Genomic DNA, 26,407 nt, shown 5'->3' on the forward strand with positions numbered 1-26,407 from the left:
ATATAAAAAGGTAGAATCCATGCACAACCCCACAAAACTTATTTTCCAACCATCCTTCCAATTTCCGACCATGTTTGAGGAACAAAAGGGATACAGGGAATAGTAACAACATTAACTTCAAATAAGTACAATATTTTGTCACAAAAAAAAAGTATTATCATATCACATCCTATCAAAACAAATCAAACTAGGGAAAGGAAACCATAACACCATGCTAGGCCACAGGGCACACCTTATTGGGTAATGAACCCTTCAGGGATTCATCAATAATAAGTATAGTTTACCAAAAAATTAATCCAGATAGGAAATATTAAACTCTGGTGTTTCTTTCTCTCTTTTTTTTCATTCATTTTTCTCTTAAAAAAATGCTATAGTATCCAAGAATATAGGAGTTTTGATACCGTTTTCTTTTTTGTGAGTAGTTGTGTGAGTTTGACATATGGAAGAATGTTTCTTAAGAATAACAGTATCAAAACTCTTAAGTTTCTGAAGATATTATAGAATTTCTGAACAATATGTAACCTTACTTGAAAGAAGCTGGAAATTTGAAGTTGCTTGCTTCTTGAACATCATTGATCCAACCAAACTTCTCCATGAAAGGGTTGGCCAAGGAGTCTGGTGGGTAGTCATCAATGCATTCGTTCCACACATTAGGACGATCCCTCAGATCCTTCATTACCTCCCACAAACAACTGTTGCATTTAAAGCCAGCACCAAAGCTTATCATCAGTACTCTGTCACCCTTCATGAGCCTCTTTTTGGCCTCCATGTAACCCAGCACGTACCACAGGCTACTAGCAGAAGTGTTCCCAAACCTGTGGAGTGTCATTCTTGCTGGCTCAAGGTCATATTCACACAGATCTAAGCTCATTCCAATGCCATCAATCACAGCTTTTCCTCCTGTGTGGAGGCAAAAATGTTCAATCCCAGTCTTGAAGTTCAAAGGAGATTTGTTGGATTTATTAGATCCAACACTTGAAGACTTAAGGGAGGAACTAGGTTGTCTCAGTTTTTTGATGAGGAACACAACCATAAACCTTAGCAACTCCCTGGTTGGCAAAACCTTGGGTGACAACACCCTTAAATTATCAACAAAGGCTCTTGTAGCTGCCTTGGGAAGGTTTTTGGCAAGGTAAAACCCAAGCCTCCCTTCCTCATCTTCCTTCTGACTGCAGCAACTATAGGCATCTTCTCTTGCCCCATGATGAGTCCTCACCAAACACTTGAGCCTCAACATGGCCCTGTTCTTCAAGGATCTTTTGTTTGTCAAAAGTATGACACACCCACCACTCCGGAACAAACAGTTGGCGAGAATCATTGATCTGTCGTTGCCATTATACCAGTTTGGACTGAGAGACTCAGAAGTCACCAAAAGAGCAAACTTGTTCTTTTGTGACTTGAAAACGCTCCTAATGATGTCCAATGAAATGAGGCTAGCACTGCAACCCATCCCAGTGAGGTTGTAAGCCTTTACGTCCTCCCTCATTTTGTAGTGGTTTATGATTCTTGAAGTCAAGGAAGGAGCAATGGAGAACATAGAGACATTCACCACAAGCACATCGATCTGTGAGGGGGAAATGCCTGACCTTGCAAGGAGCTTGGCAATGCTGTCATTAAAAAACTCCTCCATTTCTGTGACACCATCGTTCAGTGTTGGAGTTGCCTCACGACCCTCGATGACGTTGCTTGGGGCATAAGTTTCCTCACCAATGCCAGAGTTCACAATGGCTTTGAGGAGGAACTTGTACTCATTCAGACCCAAATGCTTGTTCCTCTCTATGATCCTGCCACAACATTCAGTTCCAAGCTTACTTTCATCCTTTGGCTTGTACAGTTGGTACTCCAATATGTAACACTCTTGGTCCCTTCTCTGATCAAACAATTTCCAGATCAGGAAACACAAGTACAGTGTTGTTGCACCATAAAGTAATATGAGGAACTCCATCAGAGAGAGAGAGAGGAAGAGGAGAGGAAGTGAACGCAAGACTCAGAAGAATTTGATGGGTTTGAAATTCAAAAACTGGTAGTACTTTATAACAAGGGTGAGAGTGATGAGAGAATGAGTTTGGTAGTACCTAAGATCAAAATGTCAATACTCAATAAGAATAGTAATAATATTGGTATTGATATTAATTAGCATTAGCATTTGTACAGCATTATCTCTTGGAAGCTTTCGTGTCAACCTTTGTTTCTAGAAAGAAAGCAAGCACAATAGTCACACTTTGAGCATGTTAGGAAGAGTTTTCTGGTGAGTAAGTTTCAATTTCTTCCAAATGTTCTCTATATTAAATTACAACGCCAGCTAGTCTAGGCTGTAACAAGCAACTTGCTACAACAAACGAAATGACACATTGCATGTAGTAGGGTTGCCATAGGATTATCCACATTTAAGAAAGAAGATATATTCATAAACATAATCATAACAAGAAAAATCAACTTTAGAGAAGCCCAAAAATCAACGCAAATGAGAAGAAATAACCTATGCTAATTCACCACTGGTACCCATTTTATGTTGATCAGAAAACGACTCTCATAACCACACATTATAGTGTTTGGGTCGAATCGCAATGACATATACCAGTATTGTTGACTAAACTCATAACAGGATGATTATGAATGTAACTTTGGGTTTCATCGAATAAAAAATGATAAAATTGTAATTATTTATTAATAGATAATTTCGGTTAATCGACACTAAATAAAATATATTTTTTAAAAGAAGTTTTTCGTATAACATCTCCATCTTTAATAAAAATAAAATAAAACATGGAAAAAATTGTACTGAATGAAAGAAATGAGTGTGGATGAAGGAGATTAATATGAACGAAGAAGATGAGTGTGAATGAAGGAGATAAGTATGAATAAATGAGATGATGAGGAGTGAATGAAAGATATGTACATGGATGAAAGATAGAGTGTGGATGAATGAAATGAGTGTGAATAAATGAGATGATTGTGGTTGAATGAGATAAATATGGATGAATAAGATGTGTGTTAAAGAGAAGAATCTGCGTGAACAAGATGAATGTGGATTAAGGAGACGAATTTGAAGAGATTTATATAAAAAGTAAGATAAGAATATTGTAAATGAATAGATTTGTCATATTCAAATTCAAATTTTTTGATAAAAAATAAGAGATGGTTCCTATTAGTTGTGACATACATCACATTCATATCATATAAATTAACATCAACTTAATCACATTAACTTAAAATAAATACTAAAAATATCAATAACGGCTTGAACGACTTTAATACACATGATTTTTACAAAATTTAAAAATAAAATTATATTTAATATTATTATAATCAACTAAACCAACTCTAATATTTTTGTTTTTAAAATATATTTAATATTATTAGAGTCGACTTATATAATTATTAAAATATATTTAATATTACTATCAGTTAAATCAATTTTAAATTTTTTTTAACATATTTATAATTATTAAAACACATATTCTTTTAGTTAATGTAAAAGATATTACATACATAAACTTATCAAACACAGATAAGTTCTAATATATTGTGTACTGATTAAATTTAACACACAACTGCACATAAACTTAAATGAAATCAATGATTTTTATTATTGTCATACACTCTTAAAAATGTCATGCAGATAGACAAGTAGGTCTTAGTCATACACTTGAATTAATAGATTTAACTATAAAGCATATTAAACTTAGAAAGTAATTAATGTGATAGTATATGGGGGATACCTATTTTTCCAAACCTTAACAGTGTTATAGAGTAAAAAATAATAAACTATTATCTAATTGCATATTATTATTATTACTATATACAATAAAACTGTCATTTTCTATAATAACCACTTTAAAAATTATTTTATAATATTAAGGAGATAAAAGTAATCTCATTTTCAAGATGTAACATAACATAAGGGAACTTGTACTCAGCCAAAGAAAGAAGATCAACAACAACGTATAAAACTAAAAAACCTTTGTGTCAATGCAACTATTGGATCTTATTACAAGTTAAGTCAAACCTTCATTTTTTTAAAGGAAGTCAACTTCAGTATAAAGTGTAATATTATGATAAAAAAAATAATTTACTGTGATATTTATATATGATTTGTTGATAACTCGTTATCAATAAAAATCATAACAAAATCATCCTCTAATATTGATCTCTCATCACTAGACAATTTCAAAAAATGATCTGAAAGTATGGTTTTTCGCAATATGATCGACAAATTGATAAGTTTACAGTGCATCTTTTTGCAGTCTATGACAAAAGTGCATGTTCCACTGAAAACGGAAAGGAAAAGTAAACAAAAGAAAGCAAAAAGAAGAAACAACTTGAATTCAATGGTTTTGGAATTACACATTATCTTCCCAATGTGTCTCGTATTTTATATGAACTAGGACGAACACATATAGCACCTAGACTTGATTCATTTTCTTTGAGAAGTAAAATATTAATAGTTTGTTACTATCTTTAGAATATGGACAAACTTTCTATCGTCTAGTCTAAAAACTGCCTTTAAAAGAGAAACGAGTCATGCAAATTTATACATTTTTATTTAATAAAAACTATCCCATATTCTTAAACTCTTACACTACTAAATAACATAATATTATTATGTTTTTATCAACTTAATTATCGAAAAGTCTAAAAAATATTAACCAAAAACTCATAGTCCCAACCAACTGAATTACACTCTCCAAATTGATTTCCAGTAGAAATATTAACTATTGTTTTTGGAAACTTCCTGGAAAAATCTTCACTCCATTTTGGAACACCTTTTTTATCCTATAAATTTCCTAACTGACTAAATCAACACAGCACTTAATACTTTAATCGATGCACACCTAATATGTCCTTCACAATTTAATGCATGGATAAGTTTTTATACATAAAGTCAACAGAAGGCCCAGCATGTTAAGGAAAATAGTCTAAGCTTGAGCCGAATAATTATTACACAAAGAAGTTTGGTTCTAACGTTGAAGTCAACGTGTATAAGAAAAACGAAGACAACTCTTCACAAAGTAAGTGTACTTCTATAATTTGGTATCTTATAATTTGGTATCTTTGATCGAACTGACCGAGTTTAGTATGTCCGTGTAAGTCGACTGACACACTTAAACTATTAACGCTCAAATCAAGATCAAAAAAGTTAAACTACCATTAAAAACTAGGTAATATGCTCATAGGTGTGATCCACTCCACTAATCCAGTCCAATAAGGTAAGTCCATTAAAATAATATAAATAACGCGTATTCCAAGAACAAGGTACGTCCTCATCACTGTACACCTCCGAGTGCCGAATACCCCTTTTGCTGACTTGAGCGTCGGAATGCCTTCTGCAGATACCCCCATTCGACTTTCACCTGAAATAGGGTGACCGAGACCTGAAGAAATAATGTTAAGGTGAGAAAGACCACATTGAAGCTCTAATAGTCTGCCTGAAGGAAGGAAGAAGACGAATCCAATCAACAGTTCTCTAGATCCTATCTCCCTAGTAAGAAAAAGAAACGAAGTAGAATATTTAAATATCCTTTTTAAATACTAGGTTTAATACGTTTTTCTTATTTCATTACTTCTCGCAATTTATCAATATGGTTCTTTAATTTTTGTCATTATCCGGTACACTAATATAGTCTCATATCATTTAGGAGTCGAGCTTAAAAACAATTTATATATCTTTTGTTCCTCCTATTAAGATGTGTTTTAAAATTAAAATTGTAATGAAATATTGAAACTCTCTTTTAAAATTGAAATTGTGATGGAATATTGACACTATATGTAGACAAGAAAACATGTGTTTTATTTTTGTTAGGACTTAATGCGAACTTTTTATTAATTTCGTTATAATGATTAATAAGAAAGTAGAACATAATGCATATATGACATTTTAAACCATGTGTAGATATTCATGGTCAACTCCACAATCAACTTCACCATAAATCTTCAACAACATATACTCCCTCCACCCACATTTTTAGGCAATTTCATTGATGATTAGTAGTTGCAACATTTTTCAAATCACTCCCACAATCCATTATTTTAACCAAACTAAATAAAAATTAATTATAAGATCAAAATAATTAGTTACTATTTAACTAAATTAGAGATATTTTATAAACTAAAAAAATATTGGTATTTAAAGTAGTTTATGTTATTATTAAAAATTTATAAAATAATTTTTAAATTGGTATCTAATTATTAACTACCAATGTTTTAACTACTTACTATTTTATATTTTAAATTAGTCTCTTAATCTTTTATAGACTAATTTAGAATATAAAATACTAGTAGCTAAAATCTTAATAGCTAGTTTAGATACTAATTTAAAAACCATTTTATACATTTTTATTAATAATAGAAACCACTTTAGATACCAAATATTTTTTAATCTCTAAAATAGTATCTAATTTAGTCAATATAATGACTAATTATTTTTTTCTCTAAATTTAAGTATTATTTAATAATTTTCTTGTAGTGAAATGAGCATCATAGTTGCAACATAATTTATAATTAAAAGGAAAATATTTAAAAACTGAAAAGAAAACACATTGAAATTGTTTTCAATGTAAAATAAAATTATAAATATATACATTATGTGTCATCACCTTAAATCTCTAAAACATTCAAACTAAGCAACTAACCCATGTTAACCATAATGGAGAGTTTAACATATTTAAGGATACTAAAAATCCAAGTACATAGACAATTGTTAAACCCAAAACATTTAAGTACATCAATAAGAAATGTTAGTGGCGACATCACTTTTTCTAGATTTTTTATGTAACAAATTCATATCTCTTATATCACAACCTTTGACATTTTGATTATTATAAATGATTTTTAGAGATATGTTACTCAACCTATTAAACCTATTAACCAAAACCTTCCTAATAATTTTAAAGTGAAAATTCTAAATCAACAATCCTAACATTATCAGAGTTAGGAATAAAGGATATGATGTTAACCAGAAATAATACAATTTTGAGTGAAAAATAGCAACACAACATCATACACTGTCTTACCAAACATTTCTGCTGCAATTAGTAGAATGGTTCACTGACAAATATAAACTAATATAATATCAGGATCAATCTTTGAAGAAATTATTAAAATAAATCAAATCAAAATGATGTTGTTAAAAATAAAGAAATGAAGGAAGATGAGAGAAAAATCAAGGAGTTGTCGACTCTCCACCAAGACAAACCTAATTAAAACTGTGATAAGATAAGAGAACCATAAATACATAAACCAAATTCTTCATTAGAACAACTAACTCAATAATTCAGTAGAGAAGTCTCTACACTCTTTGGCTTTATCATATTCCATAAGATTCTTACATTATAACAGAATCATGGGTGATTATATTAAGTGTAAAATTTGGTAGTAGGCTATGGAAATTTCTTGAAGCCGAAGAAGAACACCAAACACTTTCGGCCAAATTAATGAGTGAGATAATGCTGTAATTAACCTCCTCGTTTCGTCGAAGTTTCCATGTTGCTGTCTGCCATGAATAAATGATAATGAACCACTTTAGTTTTATGTATGCATCAATCCATAGGTATATATGCTACTATTTTGCTTTTGCCATTGCTAATAATAGTAATCATAGAGTGGTACATTGCCAAGCATCAACATGGCCTCAAGTGAATAATGATTCTTCGGTGGAGATTTACTAAAACTTATAAAATTGGTTTATAAAAGAAGATTTTTATTTACACAATATAAAATGTTCTTATATTTAGTCAATGTGAAATTTCTAACACATCTACCTCATACCATAAGTTCAATATACTCTCTTTATGGTAGACTTGATTATAATACATATTAAAAAGTAAACTTTAAACCTAGTTTAATCTTAAAAATTTGGTTTATAAGGTGAGATTTACACTCATTTATATATTATATATGAGAAACCTAACCTAATTTAAAAAATTGCGTTGGATATGAAACTAGAACCAATTGGGTTGGGCTGACTAGACACCATGTTTAGTGAGTGAGTTAATCATTGTGTCTCTTTTATAATATTTATTTAAAGAGATCATTATACTTATTGTACTTGTAATTGGTGTGCAACAGGATAAAATGAAAACCTAATAGTTACATGTGTGGTCGTAGGTTATAGTTAGCAACTGAACCACGTAAATCTTGTGTCGTTTATCTTTCTACAGTTGATTCATGATTGTGTGTTGCTTCCGCGTACGTTTTTTCCATCACAATAAAGTGAGATTTACACTTGCTTATATATTATATATGAAATATCTTTATCTTTTATTGACGTGAGATCTTCAACGAAACGATACAAAACTATTTAATGAGATTCCTAAAATTTTATAATTTTCGATGAATTTTTGTTAATTCTGTCACGTACGCTGTTTATTTTATAATACATTATCATACTACTATTAGTAAGATAATGCAACTTGTGAATACGTAGAATAAGAAAGAGATACTTATGTCTGTCACGTACAAAACTTCAAATTAGCATTTTCTTTTTCCCTTTTTAGTTGTGTTAGTGTTTAACTTTTCCATGTCGTACAACTAAGGATTGATACAATTACTACAAAAATATAACTAATATTTTACCCTTTTTTTTGTGATTAGACTTAAAATGAGAGGAAGTTAGGCATCTCTCACTTTCATGGCAAAAAATGGAATTATCCTTTTAATATTCTCTAACTTACTTTACGTGGTGGGAATAAATGTGCTGATGTTCATGCAAAGCTTGATTCTGCACATGGGCTAATTAAATCAAGGTTCATTTAAAACTCATTTAGTGCTTAACCCTATTTTTAAACAAAATTATCTCTAAAGAAGATGTTTCTGAAAATGATTTAGTCCCATGATGTTTTTTCTCAAAAAAAAAAAATACCTAAAAAAAATGCTTTGGTGGGTATTTTTGCAACAAGTAAAAACTTCACACGACAATTTAATGTTAATTTTATGAAAAGTTTAATGAATCATTTAGTTTCCGTAGTTATATGTTTATTTTCTTACACCATTGTGTGTGTTTTTGTATCCATACACATTATTTTTAGTTTTATCATCTAAATTCATAAAATTTGAAAATAATTTGTAAAATTATAAAAGCTAGAAAAGAACAAAACTTCGTAAAAATACACTAAATATAAATATAATAATTATCATTATTTCCTACCTTTTTTAAAATTATCATTGAAGAAAGAATGAATAGATAAAAACATTTTAAAAATACTTCAACCTTACTACAAAATAGAAAGGAAAAATATATAAAATCTCAAAAACACCTAAAAAATATATAAAATCTCAAAAACACCTAAAAAAACACCTAAAAAAATATCTTTCAACCTCTCATACCCCTAAAAAATCAAAACAAACCTACAAAAATTGGTGTTTGAGCCTCTCATACCCCTACAAAAAATCAGACCAAATATCCCTCCTAAGCATGTAGATACATATAACATATTAATCTACTCCATATGCTTTATCTCCTACTTGATTGGTTTAAGATGAACATGTAGTTAAATGAAAGAACACAGTTGTTGGTGGCATATATATCCTTTGTTGGTGGCATATATATCTATTGATTTGTGGATTTTATGCAAGTTGCATTGGAATTGAATGGGTGTTGTGTTGTGAGTTGCATGGTGGATGAAAACGTGAAGTTGGTGCAGCATCCAACAACACACACAGAAGTAATCAAAGTGGTGGGTCAATTTCAGTTTTAGTGTTCTCCAAGTACATTTTACATAACAAACACATTTAATTTTTTTCTAGCCATAGCCGAACTATTGGATGAAACTTCTTTAAATTATTACTTTCTTCTCCAACCTACAAGTCATAACAAATGACAGATGTATTCAAATACTTTAAAAGTAATAGAAGACACTTTTCTTTGCAACATCTCGAAAAAACCATGAATCATATAAAAATTATGAAGAAAATTAAATATTCTTTTTTATCTGTAATGAATAAATAAATTAAAAGATGATACTTCAGAAATGTTCCAACTATTCTTTAGTATTCCACCTCAGTTAACACATAGTCATTCTATACTAAGCAGTTAAAACTTTGGTAGATAATTTAAATACCAATTTAGAAACTATTTTATAATATTTTATTAATAATATAAACCAACATTAGATACTATTAATTTTTTAATTTTTAAATTAGTATCTAATTTAGTTAATATAGTGTCTAATTATTTTTTGCCCTAAATTTAGTTACTATTTAATAATTTTTTGTAGGGTACGTATTCTCTCTTAATAAAAAAAAAATTGATTATCACATCTAATATCAATCAAATATTAAAAAAAAGTCAACTCTAATTGGATATGAAATTTATATATATATATATATATATATATATATATATATGAAAAGTAATCATGTCATTTTCAAAAATAACTTTAAGAAAGCCACTTTATATTTTACTTTCCTTTCTTTTAAGTGATTATATTCTAATTTAAATTCTTGTAGAATTACTTTTAAAAATAATGTAAGCTCTTATTTGTCTACATGGATAGAGAAAATAGATTTCTTTTTGGGGTGCAAAATGTACTTTCTACACGTTTTCTATAAATATATGAATATATTTTAAGCTTTAAAACTATGAAAGTATCTAAATCAACGAATTTTGGTTTAACTTTTATCTATAAAAAATCTAAAATTATATTTGGTCTCTATTTGAATTAATTAAAAACCGAAAATTCGTTTGAATGTTATAATTGAAAACAAACCCTGTATCTTATTAATTACTGCTAAATGTATTTTTTTACAACAACTATTTATCATGCATTTATTGTTTGGACCATGATACTTTGACACTATAAACAGTACAAACATATACCTAACAAACAGATACATTAATATTCTAATTATTTTCATTTTAATTTTTAATCTAAACTTTTATAATATTATTATAAAGGGTTGTTGAACCGTGTTATTTACTGTGTGGACAGTGTCAACAAAAACTTTTTTTTTCTTATTGTTTACACAAACTTATGTAAACCTTCTTAGTTAAAACTTTGGTTAGTGATTAGATACCAATTTATAAATAATTTAACAATAATAGAAACTAATTTAGAAATCATTTTTTTTTCAGTCTCTAAAATGATTTATAATTTAGTTACTACACCAACTAATTATTTTTTGTCTCTAAAATTAATTTCTATTTTATGATTTTCTTGTAGCATTAGAGTGTTGATCAAAATATTTTATTTATAAGTTTAACCTTTCTCTTAAAGCAATGAAGTTGAGAGTTCATGTTTGGTTTAACAAATGGAATAGATAAGGAAAACTAGTTATAATTTGATAGAACCTTAGGATAAATTCTATAGGTTGTGGATGTGGCTTGATCGGAATATGTATGAGTTTTTTTTGTAGAGAATATGTTTTGTTGGAAAATATTCAAAGTGTTTTAATTTTTTTATATGAATAATATGTTTGATGATGATTTTTGAGATATTTGTGATATTGATTCTAGTTAATAATGTATTATAGGAATGAGATGTGGAATTGTTGAAAGTGATAGATATAATAAATTATTTGTATTTGTTTACAATTAATATGTATAATGCGCAAGTGGGTCAAATTGGTTGAAGATTGTCATATTTGAAAACTCATGATGTTTAGTCCCTATCATTTTATTTTTTTGCAGCAAAATTCATTCAATACAAATACGAGAGTTTTGTTTTTTTTACAACTAAAAAAATCATCAGGCGGGCAAACCTTTAGCTGAAAAAATAGACTCAAAAAACATAAGTAAAGAGAATATATTTTATATTTTAAATAACATATTTTAAAATGTTTCTAAATACTAAATTTGTATATGATTCACTAAACTGATATATTTATATTACACACTATAAGAAAATTATTAAATAAAAATCGATTTTAAAGATCATAAATCATTAGTTACTATGACTAAATTAGAGATCATTTTAAAAAATAAACAAATTATTGGTTTCTAAATTAGTTTATATTATGATAAATAGTTTATAAATTGGTATTTAATTAGCTATCAAAGTTTTTTTACCAAATTCAAAATCTAAATATTTGGTAGTTAAAACCTTGGTACTTAATTAGATAATAATTTAGAAATTATTTATCAATATTAGAAACTGATTTAGGTACTAATAATTTGTCTAGTCTCTAAAATGATCTTTAATTTAGTCAAAAAAAATAGTTATTTTTTGTCTTTAAAATTAGTTTCTATTTGATGATTTTCTTATAGTAACATTAATATTATTATAGTAGGATGATTGGTGAATTAAAAAATATAATTTTAAATAATAAATTTGATATACGAATGTATGAGTTATTTTGTGATTGATGATGTACATTATGATATGTAAAATTTGAAATATATGATATAAATAATGTATAACGTAGAATGAAAAATGGACTGAGTATATATATAATAAATTAATAATGAATTTAGTTATGTTTTGACATGACATCTAATGCATAATGTATTGAAGACATAGTTATTTTGTGAGAGGATGCAACACACAATGTTAAATCCACAGACAATGAAATTGGTTATTATCCAAGGATTGTTGATCGTTCACTCGAATGGATGTCAGAAATTTATTTCTCCAGGACCCCATGCCTAAGTTCATATACAACTCTTGCCCAAACGTGTCTCTGCCAAAGGACTGTGTCTTTAAATCATACCATAGAGTTTCATTTTTATAAGTTTATTGTAGAAAACACACTAATGTAGACGAAAGTTTGCTTCTCTCAATCAGATAAGAATTGCTTATAAATCATATATACACATATATTTATCAATACAGAATATTTGAATATTTTCTGGCACAAATAACTAAACAAATGCAGAAAATTATTATGATCCAAGCACGAATGAGACTAAGAATTTAACGTGCTAAGAAAATTATTTTTGCATGCCATGTGTTGTCATAACCATAAGTTCTTATCGCACCCGTATTTCTATTAACTTCACCTTTTATTTATTTTTTTGACGCCACTTTATAATTGGGCCAAAGGCCCAAAACAAAAATAACCTAACCCACTGTGCCGGCACATATATAAATCCTCTCCTTCTGCAACATTTAGGGTTTCTTCTCTGCTGCTACAATGGTATCGTCTTTTTTCGCTTATTCTCTATAACCTGATGTAATGTGATTCTGATGGTGTTTGGATTTTGAATGAGTGTAGGGAAAGGGAACAGGGAGTTTCGGTAAGAGGAGAAACAAGACCCACACCCTCTGCGTGAGATGTGGCCGTCGCAGCTTCCACCTCCAGAAGAGTCGGTGTTCGGCGTGTGCTTTCCCAGCAGCGCGCACAAGAAAATGTAACTGTTATACTTTTTTAAAATAAGCGTTTGTTTGAAGATTCGGTTTTGACTCGTTGAGGGTTTCAGATAACTGGAGCGTGAAGGCCATTAGGCGAAAGACCACTGGAACTGGAAGGATGAGGTACCTGCGTCACGTGCCTCGCAGATTCAAGAGCGGCTTCAGAGAGGGTACTGTCGATTAATTATTTGAGTATTTTAATTTTTGGGCATTGATTTTGGGTTCTTGTTAACGTTGTCATTTTGAATCAGGTACCGAGGCTGCACCCAGAAAGAGGGGAGCGGCTACCAATGCCTAAGCTTTGGAAGGTAGCAATTTTCCTGGATCATTGAATTGTAGGAGTTAAGGCTTCTTTGTTGTGCGAAACCCTGTGGAACATTTTTTCTTTCTGTCGTTTTAATCTCATTTGATATATATGGATTTCTATTTCAACTTGAGGATGATAAGGAATTTTGGTTTGATAGTTTCTTTACTTCTATATTGTAGTGTCCTACTCAGGCCTCATTTTTGGATTTGTGGTTCGCAATGAGTTATAATTAACTAGTTTATGGTAATTATACTAATAAGGTAGTTTTGATTATGGCCTTGGCTTACATTTTGTTCATACTTACATAGGTTTTAGTTATTTGAATGGAATGTCTTCCCCAGTATAAACAATCCTGATTCAAATCTCCTTCCTGATGTCAAGTTATGTTTGAAGTTTTGGTTGCGTCAATGAACAGATATTTTAGACTGGGGTCTCTCTTGTGGTTGTATTCATTGGCCATTCATGTGGTGGGTTTTCTGGTATTCTTGATAGTTTCTTGTTTTTTTCCTTCCAAGAATCTGATTTGAAGTTATCTTTTTAGTTTGACTATTGAAGATTAAAATATGCCACTATTTATAGGATTTATCAAAAGGTTATCGGTTTGTTGTTATGCAATCTAAATGGCTTGACATCCAAGCTGGCTAGAATAGTTTCAACAAGAAATGCATCAAGTCATCTCAATAGGTACGAGAGAGATAACAAAACCGTGAATGTTCGAAATTCCCCACAACCATGTCTCACTCTATAATGTTTCCATGATAGAAGAATTTTTAGAATATGCAAGTCTGTAGTAGATATAATTTAGCTATACGAATATTTTTTGCTTTTCCTAATCAATTTCGCAGGTAAAATTCTACAAATGCTGAAAAATTTACTCTTAATAATCCCTAGTTGTTGGACACAATTTAAGAAATTGCGTTGTTCATAGTCATTGTTGGGTTGCTTGCCCAAATAATTATGCCATTATAACAGTATCCACAAGAAACAAGAAGAAGCAACAGTCATAATTATCCTCTTAAATTCATCTTACTTTTTCTTGAAATATTTGTACCCTAACCTATTGTAGTATTCATTGCTTCTCAATCTCCACTATTAAATTATAAGAGTTATACTTAATTTCTCAAGAAAGGTGATGGAAGGATAAATAAGAGATTCTTCAATTTTTTATGTTTTTCTCTCTCTAATAATTGACAATGGCAATGTATATGGTTTCTTATGTTACGTTAAATAGGTTTTTTTTAATCTTAATACTTACGGTATTTTTAGTTTTCACCTTGCTCTTGCTACTTTAAAAGTTCTATTGTTATTTTTTTTTAACAAATTGAGTTGTATAGTTCTTTAGACAAATTGATCGCCATAAAATTTATAATTATTTTGAATATATATGTTGCCAATGTTTTTTGGGTCGCTTAAACTCGGCGACTGTTAAAAATACGAAGGCCTACACGCTAAAAAGATTGATATGATGAGTTAACTTTATCAATTGTTAACTCTGAAGATTTTATATATATATGTGTGTGCGCGCGCGCGCGTGTTAGAAAGGCTTTAATAAGATTCATATTTAAGTGCAAGTTATCCAAGTAAACTGTAGATATTATTTCAATTTTCAAAAACTTTAATTGTCGCAACTCCATTGGGACAATTGTTTATCTCTTTTTCTTCATTGATCTAACAACTCAGTTTGTCACTAATTTATGTTAAAATGGTGTAATCATGTAACAAACATTGATAATCTTTAGTTGTGACTTTATATAAAAAATTGAAGAGATTTTTTTCTAAATTTTCAAATGACTTTCTTTGTATATCTATCCCTATATATAAAGAGATTTATATGTTAATATCATTTTATTTTAATTTTATCCTTATATTTTATTTTATTGTTTTAAAAATATATAAAAGGAGATATTTTGTGTCTTCTTTATTTTAGATTTAAAATTTTAAAATTTTAAATTTGAATTATAAATTTTGAATTTTAAAATTTGAAATATGAAATTTAAATTTGAATTTTGAAATTTAATTTTTTGAAATTTTAAATTTTTTAATTATGAATTGGGGATTAATTGTAAATTGTATGGAGTCATTCCTCTTTTTCACTTACTTAATTGAACATTTTTCTTCAAACTCCATTCTTATTCTTAATTTTTTGTTGTATCATCCCAACTCCATTCTTATTCAACCAAACATTTTTCTTCAAATTCCATTCTTCATTTCTTTTATAATGGTTGAGAAAAATCACTTACACCATCCAAAAACTTCTCTCCATAACAAAAAAGATACAGAAAAAAAGAAGAAAGTTTCATGCTTTCAACAAAAAGAATTTTTTCATTCTTCTTAGGTATGCACATTCTTTTCTTCACTTTACCCAACTTCTTTGTTACAATTGTTATGATTATATATTATTTATCATTATATTTATTCATCTATCATTTTTTCTTTCTTTTCTTTGCAAATTTGTTTTTTCGTATATTTGTGCACTTTTCTTTTCTCTTTTTCATTCTCCCTCTATGCGTTTTTGTGTCAATATTATGCGAGTATACATTTGAATATTTTGTGTAATTTTTTGTTTTTGATCTATTCTCTTTCATTTTTACTGAGTTTTTTTCCAAACGGAGTAGAGAGAGAAAACATTGAAGATCGCATGTCGTTGGTGTTGAATACACAGGTGAGGGTTATGATCTCATGATTCTTGTAAATGCTTTTGACAATGTAGATCGCTTCGGCTACTCTTAAGAAAATATTTTTGTGTAAGGTTTTTTCTTGGTTTGTTTTGTAGTTGTTGATGGAAACAAATTCATTGCGAAGAACAAAAGATATGACATTATTATAACTTTTGTTCTTCGCAAAGAAATTGTTTCCATCAACACCTACAAAACAAACCAAGAAAATGTTATCTAAAAAATCAGGTATTGTTCATTTTATTTATGTGTCACATATAAACGTTGTATGGTTAGTATTTTTTCTTCACAATATGATTGAGATTTGCAATTAGAAGAGGACATAAACTGTAATATTAGTTTAGTTTATATGAAGTAGTATTATATTGAAATGCAGTTGTTATGTTGAAATGTAGTTGAATTTATTGTGCTTAATTTTAACGATGATTGATAATTATTTTATTATATGAAAATTTCTCTCTCTTATATTTTTGTGTAAGGTTAGGTTGTTTTAGTTTGTTTTGTAGCTGTTGATGGAAACAATTTCATTGTGAAGAACAAAAGATATGACATTAAAATTAATGTTATATTTTTTGTTTTTCGCAAAGAAATTGTTTCCATTAGCATCTACAAAACAAATCAAGAAAAATATAGCCTTACAAAAAACATGAGAAACTTAAATATAATAAAATAATTATTAACCATCGTTAAAATTAATCACTAACAAATTCAACTACATTTCTAACTCTGTTGCATAAAAACTAAACTAATGTTACAGTACAATTTATGAACACTTCCAATGGCAACCCCCTATCATACTGTGAAGAAAAACAACTAACCATACATCGTGTTACGTGCAATCTTGTGATCCGTTTTCCTAAGCCTTGATTAAGAACGAAACCTAAAGATTTCACATCATTGATCTATAATTGCAAAACCGGCTTTTGAGGACACTGGAACCAGGATTGACCATTTGGCTCTACACTAAAACGAACTACAGAATAAGAAAAACTACACATTTTCAATTTCAAGAGAAAGTTTCACCTCTCCCACTTTACCTTTAGCCCCAAAGAACACAACATCTTTATTAGTAAGAGATATATGCCCACTTGTCACGATCCATTCGTTATATATAATTCATGTCCTAGATATATCTGTACAGGTCGGCACCGGACGATCGAAAGATTTACGTTAAATGACTTAATTAAATAAAGAACGTGGCTACATGTGGAACGAGCAGTTATAACCTCTGTTGAAAAAGTTAAATACATTCTCTGGAACATTCTCTGGATTTCAGGAAACCATCAGGCACAACTCAAAGGTCACTAAGCATGTCTCTAGCCATCAGTTGTTTAGCCTACACGGTCAAGGCCCAAGTCAACCTACTAAAGAGACTTCTGAAAGGAAAAAAAGGTACGTTTTTCATGTGATCGGAGAATTCTCACTAAGCATCATTGTTGACTTGAGCGTCGGAGTGCAATCGCAGGTACTCCCGCCGGCCGACCGAGGCACGCGAAGAGAAAAAAAGACTTAAAAACAAGACAACCAAGAGTGAAGTAAGCATCGTGTATCGATGTGGATCAACATTACTCACCCCTATTATCCATACCGGTATGGTATCAAAAGACATTCTTCTCGCTAAGTGTATATAATAAAACAGAGTGAAAGGGTTGGTGGCTGAAACGATGATGATGACTTTCTCACCGGTGAGGCTGGAGGGAGTGAAGGAGGGGCTCATAAGGAGAGACAGTGCGAGCAGAGATAGAATGAGAAAGCAGGGAGAGAGAAAAACGACGATAAAACCCAAAATATGAGGTTGATTAGGGTGCAAGAAGAAACAACTTACTTCTTTCTTTTATTATTTTTATTTTCTATTTCTATTGTTTTCCCTTTTCGTTGCGGTAACATAACTTCACCCACTTTATATGGCAAATTCTTTCTTCATACTTTTATTTTTGCACCTTCATATTAATATGAAAAAATAGTTTAACCTTTTAAAAATTTAAAGTAACCTAAATGACGATGACATAATCTCAATTTTTAAATAATCTCAATTCTTTAAATACTTTAATCTCTTTACTTTCACTTTTTTACCGCCGCAATATTTAAGAAAATAATTTTATTATTTGAGGACTGTGTAAGAGTTTGTATTAGTCTTTTTCAGAGTGAAAATACTTTTTTTTTTAATTTTGCACATTATTTCTACACCTCTCTTTCTAGACTTTATGACTTTCAAAAAATGAAAAAAAAAAACACTGGTAAAAACACTAAAAAAAAAGTTACCAGAACTACCAACGTTTACCATCAACTACCAACCCTAAACCCTAAATAAAAAAAAGACACTACATTCTGATATTGTTGAAATTAAAAAAAGTTTAGAGGTGCTTGGAGAAAGGATGGAGATACACGAAGAATTTGCCTTATTTTTTTACACTGCTAAACTGAAGAGTAACCTATCGTAAAAAATAATTGTGCTAGCATCTATATATATATAATCTAGCTAAAAGAGGCACTGAATTTGTAGGGACGCGAAACAGTGGCAACATAAATTCTAAAGCATTATAAATTTTATAGCATTAAGACTTGCTCACGTTGACATATTATTCCTTGTTATAACACATGACATTATTATAACACCTTCGTCATCCATCAGACGAAAAGAACTGAACTAAGTTTTTTTAAAAAATAGGACCATACTAAGAACATTTAAAGTAGTAAAACAAATGAAAAAAAAAGGATACCATAATATTAGGATAAAAAATCAATTTTAGATAACTCAAGGAAATGGTATTAAAATCGCAAATATGGTAGACATAGTTTGGCATTATACATTGCCATTGTTAGTTACTAGAGAAAGAAAAACATAAATAAAATAAAGAAACACTTCTTAAAACATCTATAATCTTATTTCGAAAAAATTACGTATATCTCCTATAGTTTTATAGGTGGAGATTGAGAAGCGATGATTACTAACAGGCAAGCCATTTGAGATTATAACCACAAACCAAATGACATTTTGATAAATCATCAAAATAGTGGCATATTTTAATCTCAAAATCTCCTATAGAGAATTCAACCGAAACTCGGTCAAGCTAAACAGATAATAGGAAGGACAAAAACAGGAACTTTCCAGAATACCACAAAACCAACCACATGAATACCTAATGTATACAAGTGAAACCTAGTCCAGAATATCTGCTACTTCACGCAACCAAAACTTCAAACATTACTTTACATCAGGAAAGCGATTTGTTTCAGGATTGTTTATACTAGGGCAGACATATTCCAGTCAAATAACTAAAACCTAAGTAAAGGCAGTAATCCAAACTACCTCATTAGCATAATTACCAAAACTAGTTAATTATATTTCATTGCGAACCCCAATACTAAAACCAATGTATGTAAGAACAAAATCAAAGCCAAGGCCATAATCCAAACTACCCCATGAGCATAATCACCAAAACTAGTTAATTATATTTCACTACGAACCACAATACCAAAAGTAAGGCCTGAGTTGTAAACTAAAATATAGACGTGAGAAAAAATATCAAACCAAAATTCCTTAGCATCATCCTCAAGTTAAAATACAATCCATATATATCAAATGAGATTAAAATGACAGCAAAAAAAAATGTTCCACAGGGTTTCGCACAACACCAAAGCCTGAACTCCTACAATTCAATGATCCAGAAAAATTGCTACCTTCCAAAGCTTAGGCATTGGCAGCAGCTCCCCTCTTCCTGGGTGCAGCCTCGGTACCTGATTCAAAATCCCCACGTTAACAAAAACCCGAAATCAATGCCCAAAATTAAAATACTCTAACAATTAACCGATAGTACCCTCTCTGAAGCCGCTCTTGAATCTGCGAGGCACGTGACGCAAGTACCTCATCCTTCCAGTTCCAGTGGTCTTTCTCCTAATGGCCTTCACGCTCCAGTTATCTGAAACCATCAACGAGTCAAAACCGAATCCTCAAACAAACGCTTATTTTAAAAAGTATAACAGTTACATTTTCTAGTGCGCGCTGCTGGGAAAGCACACGCCGAACACCGACTCTTCTGGAGGTGGAAGCTGCGACGGCCACATCTCACGCAGAGGGTGTGGGTCTTGTTTCTCCTCTTACCGAAACTCCCTGTTCCCTTCCCCTACACTCATGCAAAATCCAAACACCATCAGAATCAGATTGTATCAGGTTATAGAAAGTCAGCGAAAAGAGACGATACCATTGTAGCAGCAGAGCACAAACCCTAATTGTTGCAGAAGGAGAGCATTTATATATGTGCAGGCACAGTGCGTAATGTTAATTTTAGTTTGGGCCTTCGGCCCAAACATATAGCGGTGTCAAAAACAAATAAAGAGGGTGAAGTTATTAGAAATAGAAAATGAAACGAATAGTGTTTGACTCGTAAGACAAATGAAAATGGTAGCTGAAGAAGGAGCGCCATAATTCGCAGGTTTTCCTTTCGAACCCTATTCGATTCAAATTGATTTTGTACTGGCACGACAGACTTAATGAGTCGGTCAGGAACTCGACCACAACGAGAAGATCACGTGATGACTTGTGGTCGACCGATTCATGACAGCGTGTTATGGGTTGACAAAGTCAGCAGAGTTAATTTATAATTAAGGGTTGTTTAGCACAACTCTAAACACGAACCAGCCTCCTAGTCCAGTCCACCAACGAATGACCATTAAAGTAATATAAATAACACAAATTCCAAAAATCAGGTACGTCATTATCTACAACCGAGTGCCGACATCCTTATTGACTTGATCGTCGGAGTGTCTTCTCAATAGTGACAGCGACCGAACGAAGGGAGTAATAGAAGAATCATTCTCTAGGTCCCAACGCCTATTCAAGAAGAAATTTGATAACAGTTTCTATCAATCTCTCAATCAAGGAGGTGTGTCTAGGTTTGAGAGCTCAATTGCTGAGTGATTTCTATCTTCTATGACACTTCTCTTAAATGACATGTCGGTGTCAAATACACATATCGAATATCGACACTCATATCACACGTATGGTATGCACGTATATGCAGATGATTCACCTTCGGCAATTGTATGAGCAATGTGCTAGAGATCTATATTTTTCCTTCAGGTAATTCCTGTCTAAATGAATTGAATCTCAACTTGTTACAGGAATCTACCGCAGAGGAACTTATCATGACTCATTGTCTTTGTTTGAGGTGACTGAACTTGATCCATTCTTGTCTGCACGAACTTGATCCATTCTCTCGTTAATAAATCTGTCAACAAAAGAGGGGACAATGAGAACAACAATCAGACACAAAGAATGATACAAAAATGAGAAAACACAGGTGCCTTGGATTTGCTAAGTTAGAACAGGTTGTATCATTAAACTGCATCAAGTTACAGATGCCTTGTAAATTAAAACACATCGTTGGAGTCAAATCAAATTAATAATCATTAAACTGCATCAAGTTACCTAATTTATTTTAATTTAATAATGTTATTTAATTATTTTAATTTAAACTAATCCCTCCTACCCCAAGCAAAATGGAACTGTTAGGTACACCCATCCCTATTGCCTTATTAAATTTTCAGAGTAACTTTTCACAAATTCTAAACCAATTAAACAAGCTGTGGAAAAAAAAACTCTTCTACAGTATAAAGTCAGAATATTTATATTTATGTTTATTAGAGTAAATTATGTTCTTATGGAAATAAGAGAAGTTGTTTTTTTTTTTTAATTTCCATTATAAATTTTTTGTTTACTTCAAATTCAAAAAATACTTTTAAAATATGAAAAATTTAACTAAACATATTTTTAGATATATCTGAACAAAGTTAATTGTTTTAAAATATAAAATCATAATTTGGAAGAGATTAAAGTCTTGAGGGGAGAAATGTTCTGATTTTTTTTTTCTCAGAGTTTTGTTGACATAATTAAAGAAGAGAAAGTGTCAATTTCTCCATCTTTTTGTCCCTTTTATTTCATCACCATTATTATTCATCACTGCAGAAGGTTAAAATTCAATTTTGTTTTTTATATTGATTTATATTTTCAGTTTTTAACAAAGTATAAAAACCTTATTCAATCTTGTGTCCTAATAAATACCACCCTTTTGTTATACTTAATGCACTTACAGAAATTAAGAAAGAGAATATACATATTTATTAAAATTAATCATATAAATATTAGATAAATTATAGTTGCACTTATGTGTTTTTGTCAATTTCACTTTATACTCTTATATCTTTAACTACAATGTTTTAATGTAGTCAGAACATAAACTCCTCATAACCACTAATAAGTTATACAAATAAAGATAAGTTTTTATTAAATTATATAGTCAAATTAAAAATAATTTCTTAAAATACAATAAATAAAGTAAAATAATGTGAAATAATTTTATAGAAATTTATATATTATATTAGCATGTATATATATATATATATACATGTGACAAATTAGTTTTAAGAATCCTTTAAAAATATTTTATTTTATTTTTAAGGTTCAAACTCCGTGGTTTACTTCAAAAATAAATATCTGTAACCTTAACTACTTACTCATTAATATTTAACCTCTATATTTTATTGACAAAAAATTAAGTCATATATTTTGATATAGTTTAATCATGGTTGCAATAAATTGGTAAGGGTTTTAAAGTAACAAATATCTTAATGTTGTTAATAAATTAGACTTTTTTATATTATTATTTTTCCACGTAAATATGATTTTTCGTTGCCATTTACTTATAAAAAAAACAATTAGCATTTAAAAAAAGAGAGTTTAAATTAGAAAATGGGGGGTATTATTCATTTATCACTTATTCCTTAAATTGGAAAAAGTAAAATAAAATAAATAAGATTCCACTCCAGCCACATACTTGTCTTTACCGTTAACAAAAAAACAAAAAAAACAAGTGTGGGCCGAACGGCGTCTCCAACATCACCGGTGTTTCAAGCAAAGCGGAGAAGGAGTAGTCTGCGACGATGAAACACAACCCGATAAAATAACCGAGAGATCATTTTCTAACCTGAAATCCGCATCCGACCCGAATTGATATTTCTCAAAAAACACTTTGTATATTGGTTCTAACTTATCGGTTATGGATGCTTTTATTTCGGCATGAAGATTCGGGTCGGGTACAACCCACGAGAACTGTGCCCTGCACGCTTCACGGACTGCGATCTTGAAATTCTCGAAAATCACCCTCGCTTGCTCCGCCGTCAGATTTTCAGGGAGTGTCGTGAAAACCTTACCCCAGGCAACGCTCTCGTACTTGGAAACGTACTCTTTCACCTTCGGTTCGTGTTTCGATAACCAATGCTCGCCGAGGATGCACTTGAGGTTCGAGGTTCGCACTTTTACGACGACGTATTGCATGTTGTTTGCGAGAAACAGGTAAGAGAGCGCAACCTCCTTGTACAGTTCTGCTTTGGCGTCGAGTTTGCAGAGGAGCACCAATATCAGCCATGCGATCCGTTCAGCTAACTCCGACGAGCGATTCTTTCCCTCGCCATGGGAACTGCGGTAGTAAGACTCCGGCAATGGATTCTGCGGCCAGTCGGCGACTATCTCGGGGAGCGCGTCATTGTAATCGCCGAGGAACGCGATGTAGTTCATGACGTAGCGCGTGAGCGGGTGGATTCCACCTCCAGGCACGGGAATCTTCGAGGATTCCTTCTGAATCGCGCATTCAAAGTTGATTAACATAGTCCGAATGGCCTCGCCGAGCCTCGCCTGAGAAGCGCACACCTGCAATCTGATGGAGAAGGTTGATTCCGACGAGAAGATGGATTCGATTTGTGGCCGGTTTCTAGAGATCGCGTTGTATAAGTCCAGCGTCCTGAACATTTTCTCTGGCGTTTTCTTTCCCTTCACCACGTTCTCCGGAAACCCGAACAGCGTCACCGCGCCATCTCTGCAAATCGCGGCAAAACACGACTCCGCGATCTTCCTCTCCGACGAACCGAAGATGTAGTCGCAGAGCAATCTCTCGCCGTGAAACAGAGTTCGGACGGCAACCCTGACGGAGTTCACCCAGCACTTAATCTTCGACTCCAGAACCTCCCAGTCCATCTTCTGAACCTGAGAGAAACTCAGCTTCTCCACTCCTAAACGATACAGCGCCTCATCGACGATCGATTTTCTCATCATGACGTAAATCTTGATGCACTCTTTGCTGTATCCCGCGGAAACCATACACTCCACAATGGATTTCAAATCCGCCATCACGACAGTGGATACCGTGCCGCCGGAGAAACGGAACTCCTCCTCGGATAAACTATCATCGTCTTCGGAGACACTGCTGCTCTGCCGATCGGTAGAAGTGACGGATTCAGGATCGAGATTGTCCCTGTTTTCGCTTAAAATCCGGTAGAATTCGGTCTGGAGTCTCTTCATGGCAAGTTTCATTAGGAATTGGGATTGAACGATGCTATCGGAGGAGGAATCGAGTGCGACGAGGTTCTGCATAGTGGACTGCAGACTCGTAACGGCCTTCAGGTACTGTTTGGCATCGTGACGCGTGTTGGTGAAAAGAGGAACCATTGCAGGAGACAGAGAGAGAGAAGGAGTTTTGTGACAAGGGGTAATAAGGTCCCATTTGGAAATGATAGAGCGAGCAGTTTCAATGTTTTCGTCCATTAACGAGTTGGAGAAGGTCTTTGCGGAAGATGGCGATGGTGATGTTTTGAAGAACAACCTTTTGAGTCCCACTTTCGGCATTTCAGTTGAGAAACGGGAAAGCCAAACGCCACTGGAACGAATAAACCAGTTTGCTTTTTTGATTCGTTTTTGGCGTTTGGCTTCGTGTTTTGGTGGTCTTGAGTTGAGCTTGGCGCGTATTTATAGATGTGAATGAACACGAGGGAAGTAAAGGCATGAGGATAGCGATATGCAAACCAAACGCGGTAGAACTGTCGAAACAGAAACGTGAATATTGTTTTTCTTTTTTTCTTCTTACCTAATGTAATGACCTGGGAGGAAGGGCATCTCCTGGTTCACAATTCCCATTTTTGCTTTCTAATTAATTTCTAAAGCGTCCCAACATCGGATATTTATCCACATTTCATCATAATATCAATTAAACAAATATATAGTTAATAAAATACCTCATATTCATAAAATTAAACAAATTAAGAAGGTTGTGTAGTTATATTATTAATGACTCAATAAATGTATCTATTTATACACAAACTTTCCATTTTTCTTAGATTTCACAATAAGTTAAGAATATTAAATACAAATAAAATAATTAATTCATATCAAAACTACTTTGTAATTTTTAATAGGTAGAGTAAAAAGTTCACTCGTTAATTTGTCATATGAAAGAGAGAAAAATAATAATACAAATGTTAAAACTATTGTACAGTGTTTAAATAATTTTTTTTATTGTAGTGAAAGTTAGCAAAAAAGTATTGCACTATCCAATCATAGCCCATCCACAGAATCAAATTCCTTATGTCCAAATAGAAAATTAATAAGAGTAATCAATAATAAAACATTAGGTAATATACTCTTAATCATAATCCAAAACTCTAATTTGGTCCAATAACAAATGACTCATGATAATCATATAAATAGACAAAAATTTCTAGAACCGGGTATCTCATATTAATAATCAAGTGTCAAATATCAAAATTTCAATTAAGTATTATAGTGTTTTTTTTATAGGTATCATCTGAACTTAGAGTCCATGAAAATAAGAAGGAAGAGAGTTAAATGAGAATACAACTACTATTTTAAAAATAAGAAAGAAAAAATAACTGATCAAGTAAAAAAATAATATTTCATTTGATCTTAACTCAAAACCGATCCACATTAAGAAAACAATCTTTAACTTGATCTTTAATTCCACTCGAAAACAAATATTAATATCAACTCCACCATTATTATTAAAATTAGAGAAAAATGAAGACACGATTATATAACACGTACTTTCAATATTTAAGTACTAGGGAATTGAACATCAGAAAAAACCTTTATTTTATAGTAAACTACATTTCTTTTAGTTTTTTAATAATATATATGTACTCTAAGTTCCCAAGCCTTATACATCTTCCTTTACATCTAGCTTATTAAGATGACTATAGTTAGTAAATTTCATGTTTTAATATTTTTCATATAAAAAAGATTGAAGCTTAAAAGGATTTTTTTTTTCAAATAATAATCATTCAAAGAAGTAAGT

General features: G+C 31.3%; 4 protein-coding genes across 4 annotated transcripts; 1 reads left to right on the forward strand and 3 right to left on the reverse strand.

Annotated features, from left to right (window-relative positions):
- Positions 1 to 38: 38 nt before the first annotated feature.
- On the reverse strand, positions 39 to 2,188 carry LOC137817332 (3-ketoacyl-CoA synthase 12-like). The gene has a single exon (XM_068620594.1). It carries the CDS (start codon positions 1,943 to 1,945, stop codon positions 524 to 526), a length of 1,422 nt encoding a protein of 473 aa, XP_068476695.1. The 5' UTR covers positions 1,946 to 2,188; the 3' UTR covers positions 39 to 523.
- A 10,788-nt stretch (positions 2,189 to 12,976) lies between these two features.
- Positions 12,977 to 13,758, forward strand: LOC137817338 (large ribosomal subunit protein eL37x-like). The gene is made up of 4 exons (XM_068620626.1): positions 12,977 to 13,071; positions 13,150 to 13,285; positions 13,355 to 13,456; positions 13,538 to 13,758. Exons 1-4 carry the CDS (start codon positions 13,069 to 13,071, stop codon positions 13,582 to 13,584), a joined length of 288 nt encoding a protein of 95 aa, XP_068476727.1. The 5' UTR covers positions 12,977 to 13,068; the 3' UTR covers positions 13,585 to 13,758.
- A 6,031-nt stretch (positions 13,759 to 19,789) lies between these two features.
- On the reverse strand, positions 19,790 to 20,608 carry LOC137817339 (large ribosomal subunit protein eL37x-like). The gene is made up of 4 exons (XM_068620627.1): positions 20,471 to 20,608; positions 20,257 to 20,392; positions 20,087 to 20,188; positions 19,790 to 20,006 (listed from the first exon to the last, which is right to left on the reverse strand). The coding sequence occupies exons 1-4, from the start codon at positions 20,471 to 20,473 to the stop codon at positions 19,960 to 19,962; spliced, it is 288 nt and encodes a 95-aa protein (XP_068476728.1). The 5' UTR covers positions 20,474 to 20,608; the 3' UTR covers positions 19,790 to 19,959.
- A 2,401-nt stretch (positions 20,609 to 23,009) lies between these two features.
- On the reverse strand, positions 23,010 to 25,080 carry LOC137817340 (exocyst complex component EXO70H1-like). Its single transcript, XM_068620628.1, has one exon. It carries the CDS (start codon positions 24,943 to 24,945, stop codon positions 23,164 to 23,166), a length of 1,782 nt encoding a protein of 593 aa, XP_068476729.1. The 5' UTR covers positions 24,946 to 25,080; the 3' UTR covers positions 23,010 to 23,163.
- Between the last annotated feature and the right edge of the window lie 1,327 nt (positions 25,081 to 26,407).

This window comes from Phaseolus vulgaris, unplaced genomic scaffold (assembly GCF_000499845.2).
Source record: "Phaseolus vulgaris cultivar G19833 unplaced genomic scaffold, P. vulgaris v2.0 scaffold_30, whole genome shotgun sequence".
Lineage (NCBI taxonomy): Eukaryota > Viridiplantae > Streptophyta > Magnoliopsida > Fabales > Fabaceae > Phaseolus > Phaseolus vulgaris.

Bases quoted from the DNA above. Each gene is read 5' to 3' on its own strand.
- LOC137817332 (XM_068620594.1), bottom strand. From the start codon at position 1,945: ATGGAGTTCCTCATATTACTTTATGGTGCAACAACACTGTACTTGTGT.
- LOC137817338 (XM_068620626.1), top strand. The intron at 13,286-13,354 runs GTAACTGTTATA...TGAGGGTTTCAG, and splicing joins AGCAGCGCGCACAAGAAAAT to ATAACTGGAGCGTGAAGGCC. The intron at 13,457-13,537 runs GTACTGTCGATT...ATTTTGAATCAG, and splicing joins CAAGAGCGGCTTCAGAGAGG to GTACCGAGGCTGCACCCAGA.
- LOC137817339 (XM_068620627.1), bottom strand. The intron at 20,189-20,256 runs GTAACTGTTATA...TGATGGTTTCAG, and splicing joins AGCAGCGCGCACTAGAAAAT to ATAACTGGAGCGTGAAGGCC. The intron at 20,007-20,086 runs GTACTATCGGTT...ATTTTGAATCAG, and splicing joins CAAGAGCGGCTTCAGAGAGG to GTACCGAGGCTGCACCCAGG.
- LOC137817340 (XM_068620628.1), bottom strand. From the start codon at position 24,945: ATGCCGAAAGTGGGACTCAAAAGGTTGTTCTTCAAAACATCACCATCG.